General features: G+C 45.6%; 1 protein-coding gene across 2 annotated transcripts in view; it reads right to left on the minus strand.

Moving 5' to 3' along the window:
• ddx10 (DEAD (Asp-Glu-Ala-Asp) box polypeptide 10) overlaps positions 1-18,009 on the minus strand; it is a 68,900-nt gene that overhangs the window by 40,521 nt on the left and 10,370 nt on the right. For both annotated transcript variants that reach the window (XM_036937557.1, XM_036937556.1), the window contains exons 10-13: positions 14,483-14,584; positions 2,489-2,576; positions 953-1,041; positions 233-593 (exon numbers count right to left, since the gene is read on the minus strand). In XM_036937557.1, coding sequence (XP_036793452.1) covers positions 233-593; positions 953-1,041; positions 2,489-2,576; positions 14,483-14,584 — 640 coding nt within the window. The remainder of the gene's footprint in view (positions 1-232; positions 594-952; positions 1,042-2,488; positions 2,577-14,482; positions 14,585-18,009) is intronic.

Below are 18,009 nucleotides of genomic sequence, written 5' to 3' on the forward strand. Positions count from 1 at the left end.
CACCAGTGTTTCCTAATCATGGTCCTGGAAATCCAAAGGGATTCATATTTAGTTTTTTGTGCCCAAGCACTACACACCTGATTCCACTAATCAAAAGGTTTGATGAGTTGATTAGTGGAATCAGGTGTGTAGAGCCATGGCAAGAACCTGCACCCCTTTGGGTCCCCAGGTCCAGAATTAAGAGACACTGGTGTCCACAGAACTGGCACCACCACAGGCAGGAGCACCTCACCTCATCATCCTGGTCAACTTCCTCCAGACTGAAGACATCTTTTCTCTTCACTGTGAGCAGGTCCAAGTCCCTCATATCTTCATCCTCCTCGGTTTCATCTTCCCCGAAGATGAGACCCTTAGGACCGGGCTGTACCTTTTCCTCATCCTCCTCCTCATCATCTTCCTCATCTGAGCTTTGGGATTCTTGAGCTTCGGACTTGAGCCCGTCTCCTCTGAGCTGAGCCTTGAAGCTCTTTAGTTCCTTCTCCTCCTCATGCGGGGCCACATCTCCCAGCCCGCCACTCTGTCCAGGGTCTGCTCTCTGCTTCTGGACTTTGTTGAGAAAACGCACCCTTGGAGCAACAGCGAGGCCCAGAGAACTAGCAAAAGTACCAAAAGGGAAGAATGACATCAAGTTGGAATTTTACTGAAATGTATGGTTCATCATGGTCTAAAAAGGCTAAAATAGCTAGCAGTGGCTAAAGCTAAGCTACTCTATGCTTGAATGAGGGGATGACACAGCTTCTTCTAATGATGCCCCACACCATATTCTCTGTTAAGGCCTTGTGGATAATGATGTCCAAGTCCCCTCACATGCACAACAAACAGGCATATTGTGGCCTGGTTGACATTCTTTCGGGATTGGGAAGCCCTAAACAACTGGAGCAGATCTAAGGAAAACGCTCCACCGCTAGGAGACAGATTAGTGGTCAAAATGGCCCGTGTCCCTTCTACTCACGCTGCATACTCCTGGAGCTTGAGCTGGAACACATCAAAGACGTCTTTGTTTTTCATGAGGTAGACGGAGCGCAGGTAGGAGACGAAACACTGCACAGAGAAAGAGGGAGAGAGTGGTGGGGGGGGGGGGGGGGGGGGGGGTGAGCGATATCGACAACTGCCATCTCCTTGAACAGCCAGCCGAGGGAGGCGATGAATCACATGGGATGGTGCAAGATGGTGATAAGGGACCCTCTTCAAGTGGGCTCTCTCCTCAGGAGAAATGTGTTGCCTGTTTCAAATTATTTGTTCTTTTTTTCCTCCTGTTTTTAGTGCTACATTGATATTGATTACAGCACTGCTGGGTTTGGAGCTGGCAAGAAATTAATACTGCGGTACTTGTGCACATACATTACAAACGTGAAATTATGATTAAACAATCTGTTGACGCATGAAATGGCAAAAAGTGGGTATAACAATTGCACCGTCTAGGCAACGAGGGTGTTAATGACAGAGCCAAAAACACACAAAAATAACATGTGTAATTTCCATTTTCAATCACATTTTAGTTACTTAGTCAGAAGTGTAAATAATGCAGTATGTAAATGCAGTCCATTACAGGTTGGGCATGTTGTCCAAAAATCTACCGGCCTAACAAAATTTCTACTGGCCCGGACATGGTGTCCTTTTTAAATGCATTGGGGTCATCCAGGGCCTATAGGTTGGCATGCGCCCTCTCTATATTCAGCTATTAAGCTACATTTGATTCCTATGATATGTATTAAAAAAACGAATAATTTAGAAATTAGTCTTTATTCTTTAGAATAGCATTTTTATTAATTGCATTCATTTTTTGTTTGTAAATTATGTCATTTTAAGAAGGAAAAACAATCTCAAAATCAGACGCTGCGCCCCTTTAAGACAATTGTGTTCCAAAAGAGATGTTGACCTGGCTACAGTTGGCTAGCCAAGACAAACGCTAGATGTCTTTTTGTAGCTTTCTTTGTGCAGATTATCAACAGTAGCCAGCATATTTCTAGTATGTTCACTATTGAAGGTTTACTTCTGTAAATCGCTTTCCCTAGCTCAAAATACAATCAGCTCAGTGAGTGAGTAGCTTCTTTTTGCTCCTGACAGCGTGTGCTATGTGAAGGCATCAACTCATGTACTGCTCGAGTAGCTGCGACGCGTGGGCGCGTGGTGGTGCTTAAATGAAAGGCCAATCATATTACTCAAATGTAAATACATTTCCGTGCGTAGTCTTCAAAATGGTAGACTAAAACAGAGGAGGCAAACGTTGAACTGGAATGCAAAAACGCACACAGAAGTTGACAAGATCCACTGGCACGACATGTTTTTACTGTCCCCGGGCCAGTGGGCCATCGTTAATGTCGGACCCTGCATTATCATCCCGGTGACAACTCTGGATGTTATGGGTGTAAGCACTATGGCTGAAAATAACTCCTGTCCTGGAAAGCTAATGGCTTGACCCCTGATCCATCCCAATCCTGTAATGGTCTCGCCCCCCCTGCCCTTAACCCCCTCCCAGGATACTGACCCTCTGAGCTCGCTCCTTCTGTTCCTTCTCCTGGGCCAGGAAAGCCTCCAGCTTCTGCTGCACGCTCGTCAGCTTCTCTGGGTTCACCCTGGCAACAAGAAAATACTTTGTGAATCCACAAATCACATTTTGTAAAATCTATTCAAAAAAAGGTCACAGATGCATGGACACGCTCATGGAAAAAACTATTTTTTAAACCCCCCCTCCCCACACAGGTTATTAGTGGTCCGTAACAAAACTTGCCATTCATATCAAAAGGTCATATATTTGCACACGTGATGAGCCTGAAAACAGTTGCCCTATCATCATTATCATATTGGACAAGAGATCATTTCAGCCCCCCAAAAACAGTCAAAGCTATTTAGGTCACAGCATGTCATATCTAGCATTATCTCCTTCGTTGAAAAAGCTAGCCCAGCTAAGTCCATTTGTAGCACTGTGATGGATGGACTTCTTCTCTGTCAAGGTCTAGTGGCCCTCTGTGCCAGGCAGCTTTGCGTGAGAGAAGGGGCACATCTAAAATGTCAATTTTCCTCTCCATTGCCCACCTCAGTGTCACAGAGGCAACAGGAGACTGAAGGGGAATCGTATAGTGGGGATGACATGGAAATGAGCAACTGTCCCCCTAACTGTCCAATGACAACATTAACAACCAGTCAGGCTGAAATAAGGATGTTCTTTGTTTTGAGGTAAAAACCAGGGCTGCATTCCAATTCCCTACCCCTTAGCTAAAAGTGTGTACTTGCTCACTACACTTGTTCCCTCCCCTAATAGATTTAGAAGCCATTGGTTGGGTGTTAGCATAAACCAGAGTGAGTTCCCACAATATTTATTACAGCAGTCCATCAATGAGGGGGAGTGAATGAGTGCCAACTTCGGGGAAAATTAAATCAACCCGTCTAGAGCATATTAGCTGTCAGGTCTTTTGGAAGTCAGGGAGAGTTCATAAAAAAGACACTCGTAGGTTAATTGGGGGGCACTCACTATTGTCCATCTTTCAGAGTACGGCTGCACAATGCACTTCCCTCTCCAGAATGCACTCTCTCCAGCCATTTTGTGCACATTCATTGTTTCGTAACTTCATTGTGTAAGTTGTTTGATTGTTAGTGTCTATCAATTCCCTATTACATATATCACCAGTAGTACATTTACTGTTAATTCCTATAAATTCTAATCTACAAAATGTTTGTTTGGTTACGGTAATGTGTTAATGCGTTCAATATAATATTATTCCAGTCTTTTATCGTTCTCATTGTCAGAGTGGACAATGTCATGATACTTATTATGGCATTATTAAAGATATTGATATAGGTTTGACTACAGTGTCGACAATGGAGTAGTCAATGCTGTTTTCTGTGTAGCTAAGACCAAGTTTAACACCTGCTTAATTCTTTAATCATACCTGTATGTCATGGGTGCCTGACTTTGAATAAAAGTGGTGGTTCACACACTGTTGGGGGGGTCTGGAGATCCAGTTTTTCTGACTAGAATACTAATCTACCGCCTTCCCTCAAAGTCCCACCCACAGTGATTGATTGACGTCTGAAATCCTACCAACGCTTTGACACAAACATCCTGCCCCCTCCACAGTGATTGATTGACAGGTCAAACTGTTAAAGGGATGGTTCACCCAAATTACAAAATGACGCTGTTTTCCTTACCTAACTGTCCACAGCAGCTGAGACAATTAAATACATCATTTCAAGAAACAAACAGAATTTGAATGACTGAAAATGCATGAATTCAAAGGTCATGACTTTCTACTCAATACCACAACTCAGTACCAATCTGGGAGGTAAAGTCAGTCAAGTCCTCAATAATTTAGCTTTGTCTTTTGGATGGCATCAAGGCATAATAATGTACTAGAGGCCACCAAAATAGAGCTTGTTCGTCAACAAACAAACAAAATTCTCAAACCCCTCAGCCCGGAACTCCCTCGCTGGCTACTTTTTCTATTTGGCTGGTGGAAAACACTGCTATAGGGCTAGGTTACAGGAAACCTACAGAAGGCTTGGTTTGTAATAATATGAAACAGAAACCAAGCAATTTTTACAGGAAAATAAGTTCTAAATACAAGGTTTACCAGCATCATCTCATCTCTCGATGATGAGCATACGGACATGTAGCCTAAACTGACATTTTTTAGACGGCTAAAATGATGTAGGCCTAACTTCGGGTTGACCCCCCTCCATTTAGTTGACTAAATGTTTGGTCGATAGGCTGTTGGTTTTTCATAAACGGCTACTGCTTTGGACCCAACACTGGTTGTGAGAGTATTTCTTAGGCCTACAGTAATGTGTGAAGATAATGTGTCTTGGGTATAAATGTTAAATGTTGAGTCAAGAAGGGGAGTGTGGCTTAGATGCACAAGTCACGCGGTTCAGGAATGCGTTCTCTCCCGCCAATTGGTGCGCATTCAGTAGTAAATCTCCAGTAGTAAATTTACCATTCATTCCCATCATTTCTAATCTACAATGTTTCTTTGGTTATGCTTACTTATGTTAATGCATTACATGTATTATTACAGTCGTTCTCATTGTCGGAGTGGACACGTTGTTCACAGAGCTCACAACCTGTGTTACACTTGTGAGAAAAGGTCTTGATTCTCATGATCAGAGATCTTTAGGTTCCTTTGGCAGGTGACCAAAAGGTCACTGACAGAGCTTCAGAGTTCCTCTGTTGGGATGGGAGAACCTTCCAGACGGACAACCATCTCTGCAGCACACCAGGCAGAAGCCACTCCTCAGTAAAAGGCACAACAAACCGCTTGAGGTTGGCCAAAAGGAAATTAAAGGACTCTCAGACCACGAGAAACAAGATTATGATGAAACCAAGATTGGCTATTATTTTCTTTCAATTATCGAGTTCAATCAGCTTTGCGCTAAACTGAGTGAGCTCAGCTATGAATGGTCCTGGCTCACCAACAACAACATAAAAGTCAAAGGAAAGCCGTTTGGATTTGGCTTCAGACCAATTACATCACAAGCCAAACGTCATTATTGACGGAAAAAAACAAATTGTTGAGTCTCATAGTGTTGTTGTCCTCCAGTGGCTAGAATCATCCCTTTCATAAATTAGCCATGGATGGAGATAGGGATTTGGACTTGAGGTTTTACGTACTGGCCAATGATTATAAATTCATACATTGTACCCCTGGCCTGAGAGGATGGAGGTTCAATGTGTAGCATGATAATGTTAACTAGCTGGCCTGGTGTATTGTTGCCCCTGAAAGGAAGTTAAACTAGAGAAAGTATTTTAGACAGATAAACTAGGACAACAAAAACTAAAAGCGCGTACTGTATGACAGTCAGAAACCGCTTGGGCTTCCGAGTGGTGCAGCGATCTAAGGCACCAATTCCAGGCTGTATCACAGCTGGCCGTGATCGGGAGTCCCATAGGGCAGCGCAAAATAGGCCCAGCGTCGTTTGGGTTAGGGTTTGGCCGGGGTAGGCCGTCTTTGTAAATAAGAATTTGTTAGTAACTTTTATTTTTTTTATTTCAACTTTATTTAACCGGGTAGGCTAGTTGAGAACAAGTTCTCATTTACAACTGCGACCTAGCCAAGATAAAGCAAAGCAGTTCGAAACACATACAACAGCACAAAGTTACACATGGAATAAACAAATATGCAGTTAATAATACAGTAGAAAAAGTTTATATACAGTGTGTGCAAATGAGGTAAGGCAATAAATAGGCCATGGTGGCGAGGTAATAACGATATAGCAATTAAACACTGGAGAGATTGATGTCCAGAAGAAGAATGTGCAAGTAAAGATACTGTGGTGCAAAGGAGCAAAATAAATAAATACAGTATGGGGATGAGGTAGTTTGGTGGGGTATTTATAGATGGGCTATGTACAGGTGCAATGATCTGTGATCTGCTCTGACAGCTCACAACCGACTTGCCTAGTTAAAAAAAAGGTTGAATAAAAAAATCAATTAAAACAGGGGAGGATGGCACTGGCGTTTCTCTACAAGTAGGGTGAGTCAACATGTATTTTTCTACTACAGAAATCAGTACCATGGACAGCCACATCATATTTAGCTTATGTTGATTGGACTAAATAGTTTTTGCCATCTTTTAGTTGTCACTGTATTAGACTAAGCATAGATGTTTAAGATGATGTTGAAATGGTGCTGGAATAGTGGAGGCAGCTCCTGTTTTCTATGTGACCTGCAGTAACTCTCCGTGGTTTGAAATCAATAGTTGTTTAGTTGTCTAAAAAAAAACATTGGAAACATTACTTTGCTTGACCATGCTGTAGGTCTTGTAACTGTTTGTTACATGCAATATGATTTGTGGACTCCCACGGACAGATGTTGCTCTCCAGTTTTGTGATGAAACAAAGGTGTGGTTGAACATATTATTTTCTCGGCCTTTGCATATACAGTGCGGAGAACAAGTATTTGATAACCTGCAAAATCGGCAGTGTTTCCTACTTACAAAGCATGTACGGTCTGTCATTTTTATCATAGGTACACTTCAACTGTGAGAGACGGAATCTAAAACAAAAATCAAGAAAATCACATTGTATGATTAAGTAATTAATTTGCCTTTTATTGCATGACATAAGTATTTGATCACCTACCAATCAGTAAGAATTCCGGCTCTCACAGACCTGTTCGTTTTTCTTTAACTTTTTATGGCTGCAGGGGCAGTATTGAGTAGCTTGGATGAAAAGGTGCCCATTGTAAACAGCCAGCTCCTCAGTCTCAGTTGCTAATATATGCATATTAGTAGTAGTATTGGATAGAAAACACTCTGAAGTTTCCAAAACTGTCAAAATATTGTATGTGAGTATAACAGAACATTAGAGGCGAAACCCTGAGGAAAATCAAAACAGGAAGTGGCTTCTATTTTGAAAACTCCATGTTCCATAGCCTCCCGTTGCTGGATTTAAAGGGATATGAACCAGATTCCTTTTCCTATCGCTTCCTCAAGGTGTCAACAGTCTTCAGACACAGTTAAAGGCTTTTATTTTGAAAAATGAGCCAGAACGATAACATCGCATCAAGTGGTCACATGAGTTTTGCTCACGCAATAGAGTTTGGATAGGTATTGCTTTTCCCTCTCCTACTGTGAAAGACATTTGCGGTTGATATATTATCGATTATATATTTTTAAAACAACCTGAGGATTGATTATAAAAAAAAGTTTAACATGTTTCTGTGGACATTATGGAAACTATTTGGAATTTTTGTCTATGTTTTCATGACCGCTCTTTCCTGCGGATTTCTGAACATAACGCGCCAAACAAACTGGTATTTTGGATATAAAAATAATCTTAATGGAACAAAAGGAACATTTGTTGTGTAACAGAGTCTCGTGAGTGAAAACATCCGAAGATCAAAGGTAAACGATTAATTTGATTGCTTTTCTGATTTTCGTGACCAAGCTACCTGATGCTAAGTGTACTTAATGTTTTGTCGTGCGATCGATAAACTTACACAAACGCTTGGATTGCTTTCGCTGTAAAGCATAATTTCAAAATCAGACACGAAAGGTGGATTTACAAAAGGCTCAAATGTGTTTTCCTATAATGCACTTGTAATTCTAACTTCCGGCGCCGACAGAGATGGCCGCCTCGCTTCGCGTTCCTAGGAAACTATGCAGTTTTTTGTTTTTTTTACGTGTTATTTCTTACATTGGTACCCCAGGTCATCTTAGGTTTCATTACATACAGTCGAGAAGAACTACTGAACATAAGAGCAGCGTCAACTCACCATCAGTACGACCAAGAATATGACTTTCGCGAAGCGGATCCTGTGTTCTGCCTTTCACCCAGGACAACGGAATGGATCCCAGCCGGCGACCGAAAAAAACGACTTCGTAAAAGGGGGAAACGAAGCGGTCTTCTGGTCAGACTCCGGAGACGGGCACATCGTGCACCACTCCCTAGCATTCTTCTCGCCAATGTCCAGTCTCTTGACAACAAGGTTGATGAAATCCGAGCAAGGGTAGCATTACAGAGGGACATCAGAGACTGTAACTTTCTTTGCTTCACGGAAACATGGCTCACTGGAGAGACGCTATCGGAGTCGGTGCAGCCAGCTGGTTTCTCCACGCATCGCGCCGACAGAAACAAACATCTTTCTGGTAAGAAGAGGGGTGGGGGCGTATGCTTCATGGTTAACGTGATGTGGTGTGGCCACAACAACATACAGGAACTCAAGTCCTTCTGTTCACCAGATTTAGAATTCCTCACAATCAAATGTTGACTGCATTATCTACCAAGGGAATTCTCTTTGATTATAATCACAGCCGTATATATTCCCCCCCCCCCAAGCAGACACATCGATGGCTCTGAACGAACTTTATTTGACTCTTTGCAAACTGGAATCCATATATCCGGAGGCTGCATTCATTGTAGCTGGGGATTTTAACAAGGCTAATCTGAAAACAAGACTCCCTAAATTGTATCAGCATATCGATTGTGCAACCAGGGCTGGAAAAACCTTGGATCATTGCTATTCTAACTTCCGTGACGCATATAAGGCCCTGCTCCGCTCTCCTTTCGGAAAAGCTGACCACGACTCCATTTTGTTGATCCCTGCCTACAGACAGAAACTAAAACGAGAAGCTCCCGCGCTGAGGTCTGTTCAACGCTGGTCCGACCAATCTGTTTCCACACTCCAAGACTGCTTCCATCACGTGGACTGGGATATGTTTCGTATTGCGTCAGACAACAACATTGACGAATACGCTGATTCGGTGAGCGAGTTCATTAGAACGTGCGTTGAAGATGTCATTCCCATAGCAACGATTAAAACATTCCCAAACCAGAAACCGTGGATTGATGGCAGCATTCGCGTGAAACTGAAAGCGCGAACCACTGCTTTTAATCAGGGCAAGGTGACCGGAAACATGACCGAATACAAACAGTGTAACTATTCCCTCCGCAAGGCAATCAAACAAGCTAAGCGTCAGTATAGAGACAAAGTAGAATCTCAATTCAACGGCTCAGACACAAGAGGTATGTGGCAGGGTCTACAGTCAATCACGGATTACAAAAAGAAAACCAGCCCCGTCACGGACCAGGATGTCTTGTTCCCAGGCAGACTAAATAACTTTTTTGCCCGCTTTGAGGACAATACAGTGCCACTGACACAGCCCGCAACTAAAACATGCGGACTATCCTTCACTGCAGCCGACGTGAGGAAAACATTTAAACGTGTCAACCCTCGCAAGGCTGCAGGCCCAGACGGCATCCCCAGCCGCGCCCTCAGAGCATGCGCAGACCAGCTGGCTGGTGTGTTTACGGACATATTCAATCAATCCCTATCCCAGTCTGTTGTTCCCACATGCTTCAAGAGGGCCACCATTGTTCCTGTTCCCAGTGAGTAGCACTCACTTCCGTCATCATGAAGTGCTTTGAGAGACTAGTCAAGGACCATATCACCTCCACCCTACCTGACACCCTAGACCCACTCCAATTTGCTTACCGCCCAAATAGGTCCACAGACGATGCAATCTCAACCACACTGCACACTGCCCTAACCCATCTGGACAAGAGGAATACCTATGTGAGAATGCTGTTCATCGACTACAGCTCGGCATTTAACACCATAGTGCACTCCAAGCTCGTCATCAAGCTCGAGACCCTGGGTCTCGACCCCGCCCTGTGCAACTGGGTACTGGACTTCCTGACGGGCCACCCCCAGGTGGTGAGGGTAGGCAACAACATCTCCACCCCGCTGATCCTCAACACTGGGGCCCCACAAGGGTACGTTCTGAGCCCTCTCCTGTACTCCCTGTTCACCCACGACTGCGTGGCCACGCACGCCTCCAACTCAATCATCAAGTTTGCGGACGACACAACAGTGGTAGGCTTGATTACCAACAACGACGAGACGGCCTACAGGGAGGAGGTGAGGGCCCTCGGAGTGTGGTGTCAGGAAAATAACCTCACACTCAACGTCAACAAAACTAAGGAGATGATTGTGGACTTCAGGAAACAGCGGAGGGAACACCCCCCTATCCACGTCGATGGAACAGTAGTGGAGAGGGTAGTAAGTTAAGTTCCTCGGCGTACACATCACAGACAAACTGAATTGGTCCACCCACACAGACAGCATCGTGAAGAAGGCGCAGCAGCGCCTCTTCAACCTCAGGAGGCTGAAGAAATTCGGCTTGTCACCAAAAGCACTCACAAACTTCTACAGATGCACAATCGAGAGCATCCTGGCGGGCTGTATCACCGCCTGGTACGGCAACTGCTCCGCCCACAACCGTAAGGCTCTCCAGAGGGTAGTGAGGTCTGCACAACGCATCACCGGGGGCAAACTACCTGCCCTCCAGGACACCTACACCACCCGATGTTAAAGGAAGGCCATAAAGATCATCAAGGACAACAACCACCCGAGCCACTGCCTGTTCACCCCGCTATCATCCAGAAGGTGAGGTCAGTACAGGTGCATCAAAGCTGGGACCGAGAGACTGAAAAACAGCTTCTATCTCAAGGCCATCAGACTGTTAAACAGCCACCACTAACATTGAGTGGCTGCTGCCAACACACTGACTCAACTCCAGCCACTTTAATAATGGGAATTGATGGGAAATTATGTAAAATATATCACTAGCCACTTTAAACAATGCTACCTAATATAATGTTTACATACCCTACATTATTCATCTCATATGTATATACTGTACTCTATATCATCTACTGCATCTTTATGTAATACATGTATCACTAGCCACTAACTATGCCACTTTGTTTACATACTCATCTCATATGTATATATTTCACTCAATACCATCTACTGTATCTTGCCTATGCCGCTCTGTACCATCACTCATTCATATATCTTTATGTACATATTCTTTATCCCCTTACACTTGTGTCTATAAGGTAGTAGTTTTGGAATTGTTAGCTAGATTACTTGTTGGTTATTACTGCATTGTCGGAACTAGAAGCACAAGCATTTCGCTACACTCGCATTAACATCTGCTAACCATGTGTATGTGACAAATAAAATTTGATTTGATTTCATGAATATAAAATTTTTTAGTAATATTTATTGAATGTAGCGCTATGCTATTCAGCGGTTGTTGATGACACTTATCCCGTTAGTGGGATTGCAGCCATAACAAGTTAAGAAGCCCTCCTGCTCTCCACTCATTACCTGTATTAACTGCACCCGTTTGAACTCGTTACCTGTATAAAAGACACCTGTCCACACCCTCAATCAAACAGACTCCAACCTCTCCACAATGGCCAAGACCAGAGAGCTGTGTAAGGACATCAGGGATACAATTGTAGACGTGCACAAGGCTGGGATGGGCTACAGGACAATAGGCAAGCAGCTTGGTGAAAAGGCAACAACTGTTGGCGCAATTATTAGAAAATGGAAGAAGTTCAAGATGACGGTCAATCACCCTCGGTCTGGGGCTCCATGCAAGATCTCACCTCGTGGGGCATCAATGATCATGAGGAAGGTGAGGAATCAGCCCAGAACTACACGGCAGGACCTGGTCAATGACCTGAAGAGAGCTGGGACCACAGTCTCAAAGAAAACCATTAGTAACACACTACGCCGTCATGGATTAAAATCCTGCAGCGCACGCAAGGTCCCCCTGCTCAAGCCAGCGCATGTCCAGGCCCGTCTGAAGTTTGCCAATGACCATCTGGATGATCCAGAGGAGGAATGAGAGAAGGTCATGTGGTCTGACGAGACAAAAATAGAGCTTTTTGGTCTAAACTCCACTCACCGTGTTGGTGGAGGAAGAAGGATGAGTACAACCCCAAGAACACCATCCCAACCGTGAAGCATGGAGGTGGAAACATCATTCTTTGGGGATGCTTTTCTGCAAAGGGGACAGGACGACTGCATCGTATTGAGGGGAGGATGGATGGGGCCAGGTATCACGAGATCTTGGCCAACAACCTCCTTCCCTCAGTAAGAGCATTGAAGATGGGTCGTGGTTGTGTCTTCCAGCATGACAACGACCCGAAAAACACAGCCAGGGCAACTAAGGAGCGGCTCTGTAAGAAGCATCTCAAGGTCCTGGAGTGGCCTAGCCAGTCTCCAGACCTGAACCCAATAGAAAATCTTTGGAGGGAGCGGAAAGTCCGTATTGCCCAGCGACAGCCCCGAAACCTGAAGGATCTGGAGAAGGTCTGTATGGAGGAGTGGGCCAAAATCCCTGCTGCAGTGTGTGCAACCCTGGTCAAGAACTACAGGAAACGTATGATCTCTGTAATTGCAAACAAAGGTTTCTGTACCAAATATTAAGTTCTGCTTTTCTGATGTATCAAATACTTGTCATGCAATACAATGCAAATTAATTACTTAAAAATCATATGATGTGATTTTCTGGATTTTTGTTTTAGATTCCGTCTCTCACAGTTGAAGTGTACCTATGATGAAAATTACAGACCAATAACATGCAAAAAACCTGCAAAATCGGCAGTGTATCAAATACTTGTTCTCCCCACTGTATATATCAGTGTCAAAGCATATGAACCAACAGGTTATCGAGCAAACGACTAAATTATCACAACACGTTTTTTCCCCCCCTGGATTGGCTTCCCCGGTGATTTTACCCACGTAACACTAGTGGTCCAGAGCTCACTGGAGCGGGAAACTCAGTGTTTTAAGTTTGTTGCAGACAGGCAAGTAGAGAGACAAATGTGACTGAAAGAACATGAACAAACCTCCATGCAAAGCCATGTGATTTACAGGATATTTTCTACCTGCAGAGTTTGTATTTGTTGGCTTTATGTATGCTATTTTTACCTAGTTGGCAATAGAACAAAAAATATGTTATTACATTTTTTAAAATAAAAATCTTGATCTCTGGCTCCTCCGCGTGTCATTTGTGTCTCTTAATTTCATCAAACAGCGCGCTTAAAGCACCAGACAAGCTCAGTGCATAAAGCCGATTGATTTTATTACAACACAGGGTGTTGATTTGTTCATGTTTATTAATACAAGGATTCCAGCAGCATAAGGGCAGTGTGTTGTGGCTGGATAGCTTGCGTCACATCCATCCCATGACCAGTGTTACCGCTGAGACCTGCTTTTCGTCGGTCTTAAATCTTCCGATATGTGCTGCGAGAAATTGTGACTTTTGCGCCTGTTTTCAAGGGTGCACCTCAAATATTGCCTCCCCTCCCACCTCAGCGCAAGCGAGCCAATATTACACAAGTGTGTAATACGCAAGTGTGAAAAAGAGTGATGTGTGTGTGTGTGTGTGTGTTTGTAAACAAATTTGTGCATGTGGAAGAGAGAGTGTGTGTGTATATGTGCTGTGGGGGCATCAAGCTGGGTCTGCTGCTTATCAGCATTTAGCCAGAGGGGCTTAGGCCTGGTGTCCTCTGTGATGGCAGAGCCAGTCTCTCTCTCTCACACACACCATACACACAATTGGCCTATTTACTGCATCGCTCACAGCCCCTCAGCTCCCCCCAAATCCACTCAGTCTCTCCCCGTCTCACACACACAACTCCAACAAACAGGACATCAGGCCCCTCGTTATTACAACTTACTGTGACAACAAGTAACTGATGGTGTCAGGCACACACAGCGGACAGGACAAGGGGACAGGTTCGACATCTATATAGCATCTATATAGCACGCATCTACAACATATTAGAACTACCAGACACAATATGAGATTGTTTCAGAATCAGAAATGTGAGGAAAATCAGCTGGCTCACTTGATGGCCATGCCTGCTTTGTGAAATCTCCCCCCATCTGTCCAATGCATCTGGTAAGGTGAAATATTATTTTGAAGCATATGGTATTATGTAGAACATTCTCACAGGGCCTCTGTTTGTTTATTTGTTGTTGTTGTTTTTTTTTTGGGGGGGGAGATGAAAGAGCAGGTGGGAAGATGGAGTTAAGGGAATAAAGCTCTAAAACAGTAAGAGACAAAACAAACTACAAGACCACCACCTGTTCTGTATTAATTCCTCACATACAGAAGATCTCCACAGCCAACAGCCTTCCCAGTCCCAGTGAAATACAAGAGGTTGTAGGTGAACTCACTGAATTCTGTTGATGGGGACTTTCTTCTCCTGGAGCTGAGATACCATGTCCTTCTCTTCTGAGGGCAGCAGGACAAGCAGAGCCTCTCCTCCCTCCTTATACCTAGTCGGGAAAAAACAATTGCATTCTTATTTGGGCTGGCGCAATTATTGTGTAACCAGCTTTTCATATTTACATGAAGTGGGTAAAGTTGGCACTCATTTTACGAGCAGAGCGGCACTTGGGATGAGAAGGTTCATTTCCAGAAGTTCCAAGCGGTCAGCACTTTTTTGGGGGGGGACAGGCGTGTCACCAAAGCTGTGTGGTATTCATTAGGTATGTCGTAGGTAATTTTAAAAAATGCATTAAAGGCGAAAAATGCCAATTATGACAATAACCGTGGCCATGTGCAAGACAATTAATCGTTACCCCAAATTCCATAATCGTCACATCCCTAATTCTTATTTTATTTCCTAAATGTATGAATACGTTGCAATTGGCCAATAGTGCAGAGGAGTGGGTGTAATAATGTAAAATAATGATACGGCTCAAACTCAAATGCGTACATAACTTGTGCAATCAATCTGCAAAATCTGCACAGTTAATGGTTCGCTTCTTACGATCATGAACGACTCCTTTGTATGGTTTCGTGAACAAGTTAGAGGCACAGGGAGACAGATGGGGTGCAAGAGGAAGAGAGAGAGGTGGCAGAGAGCTATGTTCCTCCTCACACCAAGAGGAGCTGTGAAATACATGCAGTCAGACAGAGAGAGAGATATTACCTCAACTAAGGAACCCCCTTTATATAGCCTCGGTGGATATTTTACTGCTGCTGTTTAATTAATTTGATACTTTTATTTTCAATTTCGAGAGAGAGAGCAAACACACAAGTGAGAGCGCGTGCGAGAGAGCGCAAGCACACGAGAGAAAGAGAGAGCGAGCAGGAGAGAGAGCGAGCAGGAGAGAGAGCGAGCAAGAGAGAGCGAGCAAGAGAGAGCGAGCAAGAGAGAGCGAGCAAGAGAGAGCGAGCAAGAGAGAGCGAGCAAGAGAGAGCGAGCAAGAGAGAGCGAGCAAGAGAGAGCGAGCAAGAGAGCGAGCAAGAGAGCGAGCAAGAGAGAGCGAGCAAGAGAGCGAGCAAGAGAGCGAGCAAGAGAGAGAGCGAGCAAGAGAGAGAGCGAGCAAGAGAGAGAGCAAGCAAGAGAGAGCGCAAGCAAGAGAGAGCGCAAGCAAGAGAGAGCGCAAGCAAGAGAGAGCGCAAGCAAGAGAGAGCGCAAGCAAGAGAGAGCGCAAGCAAGAGAGAGCGCAAGCAAGAGAGAGCGCAAGCAAGAGAGAGCGCAAGCAAGAGAGAGCGCAAGCAAGAGAGAGCGCAAGCAAGAGAGAGCGCGAGCAAGAGAGCACGAGCAAGAGAGAGCGAGCAGGAGAGAGCGAGCAAGCAAGAGAGAGAGCAAGCAAGAGAGCAAGCAGGAGAGAGAGCAAGCAGGAGAGAGCAAGCAGGAGAGAGCAAGCAGGAGAGAGCAAGCAGGAGAGAGCAAGCAGGAGAGAGCAAGCAGGAGAGAGAGCAAGCAAGAGAGCGAGCGGGCGAGAGCAAGCAGGAGAGCGAGCAGGCGAGAGCAAGCAGGAGAGCGAGCGGGCGAGAGCAAGCAGGAGAGCGAGCGGGCGAGAGCAAGCAGGAGAGCGAGCGGGCGAGAGCAAGCAGGAGAGCGAGCGGGCGAGAGCGAGCGGGCGAGAGGGAGAGCGAGCGGGCGAGAGCAAGAGGGCGAGAGAGCGCGGGCGAGAGCAAGAGGGCGAGAGCGAGCAAGCAAGAGAGAGCAAGCAGGAGAGAGAGCAAGCAAGAGAGAGCAAGCAAGAGAGAGCAAGCAAGAGAGAGCGGGCGAGAGCAAGCAGGAGAGAGCGGGCGAGAGCAAGCAGGAGCGAGAGCGAGAGCAAGCAGGAGCGAGAGCGAGAGCAAGCAGGAGAGCGAGCGAGCGAGAGCAAGCAGGAGAGCGAGCGAGCGAGAGCAAGCAGGAGAGCGAGCGAGCGAGAGCAAGCAGGAGAGCGAGCGAGCGAGAGCAAGCAGGAGAGCGAGCGAGCGAGAGCAAGCAGGAGAGCGAGCGAGCGAGAGCAAGCAGGAGAGCGAGCGAGCGAGAGCAAGCAGGAGAGCGAGCGAGCGAGAGCAAGCAGGAGAGCGAGCGAGCGAGAGCAAGCAGGAGAGCGAGCGAGCGAGAGCAAGCAGGAGAGCGAGCGAGCGAGAGCAAGCAGGAGAGCGAGCGAGCGAGAGCAAGCAGGAGAGCGAGCGAGCGAGAGCAAGCAGGAGAGCGAGCGAGCGAGAGCAAGCAGGAGAGCGAGCGAGCGAGAGCAAGCAGGAGAGCGAGCGAGCGAGCGCAAGCAGGAGAGCGAGCGAGAGCAAGCAGGAGAGCGAGCGAGAGCAAGCAGGAGAGCGAGCGAGAGCAAGCAGGAGAGCGAGCGAGAGCAAGCAGGAGAGCGAGCGAGAGCAAGCAGGAGAGCGAGCGAGAGGGCGGGCGAGACTACAGTCCTGGTTGGTAGAGTGCACATGATGAGCACTTGGCCTTCCTTCAAACTCACTGACTCCCAAAATGGAATAACACCAGGCAGCTAGGGGACATCTCACTCCAACAGCAGCAGGATGCTGAAAGCCTCCCAACATATACAAATGGCTGATTGCAATAAGCCCAGAAAGGATTACCCTTCAGTCCTGTCACGCCACACAAAAGAACCGACACGCAAGAGGTTTGTCAAGGGGTACGGCAACACAAAAGCAAAAGAAATTGAGAGAAGAGCAGCACAGAGGTTTTAGCAGCTCACTAATCACTGTGGCAGCGCAGCGACTCGAAGCACATCCTGTCTGCTTAAGATGCACATTGCGGCTGTCGGAAAGTGTGCTGCACAGAGCGCCATAGAAGCAAAGCACACTAATATCCGTTGTTTTCCTGTCTCAGACACACACTCCCTCTCATTTTCACACTGATGCAATTACCGGGTGCTACCGGTGAGAGATCACACACAGCCCCATGAGTCAGCACTGCAGTTGGCAAACATGGCCAAAGCTGAGAGATATTCCCCCCACTACACTACTGCTCCCAAGTGTTATCCAAAGGAAGTTCAGTTTACACAACACTACCAACCGGAGGTAAACATGGTTTGTACCACGTGGCCAATGAACTGCATGTTCAGAATCAACATAGCTGGACGCAAGTTCTCTGCTTAAGCTATTTTTTCTCTCTATCAGCACTGCAAATGGTACCAACTCACCATTGTACTAGCAGAGAACAATACCCCACAGCATCATAGTAGGTAGCTCTGGATTTTGGAACACATTTGAAAGCCAGGCTGATAAAATGTGTGTCTATAATGACTGTGTGAGGCTGTAGGCTTCGGGGAGAGATAGCGTGAGAGGTGGAACATACAACAACACTGCCATCTAGTGAGTAGGTCAACCAACTGTTGAGAGGAGAGATTGTGAGATGAAGCGATAGGATAATGGCTCGACTTTGAAGGAACCTTCAACTGTTGCACACCGTACAATAACTATAATGGTGGCTTGTTGTGGG

Source organism: Oncorhynchus mykiss, chromosome 12 (genome assembly GCF_013265735.2).
Source record: "Oncorhynchus mykiss isolate Arlee chromosome 12, USDA_OmykA_1.1, whole genome shotgun sequence".
NCBI classification, from domain to species: Eukaryota; Metazoa; Chordata; class Actinopteri; order Salmoniformes; family Salmonidae; genus Oncorhynchus; species Oncorhynchus mykiss.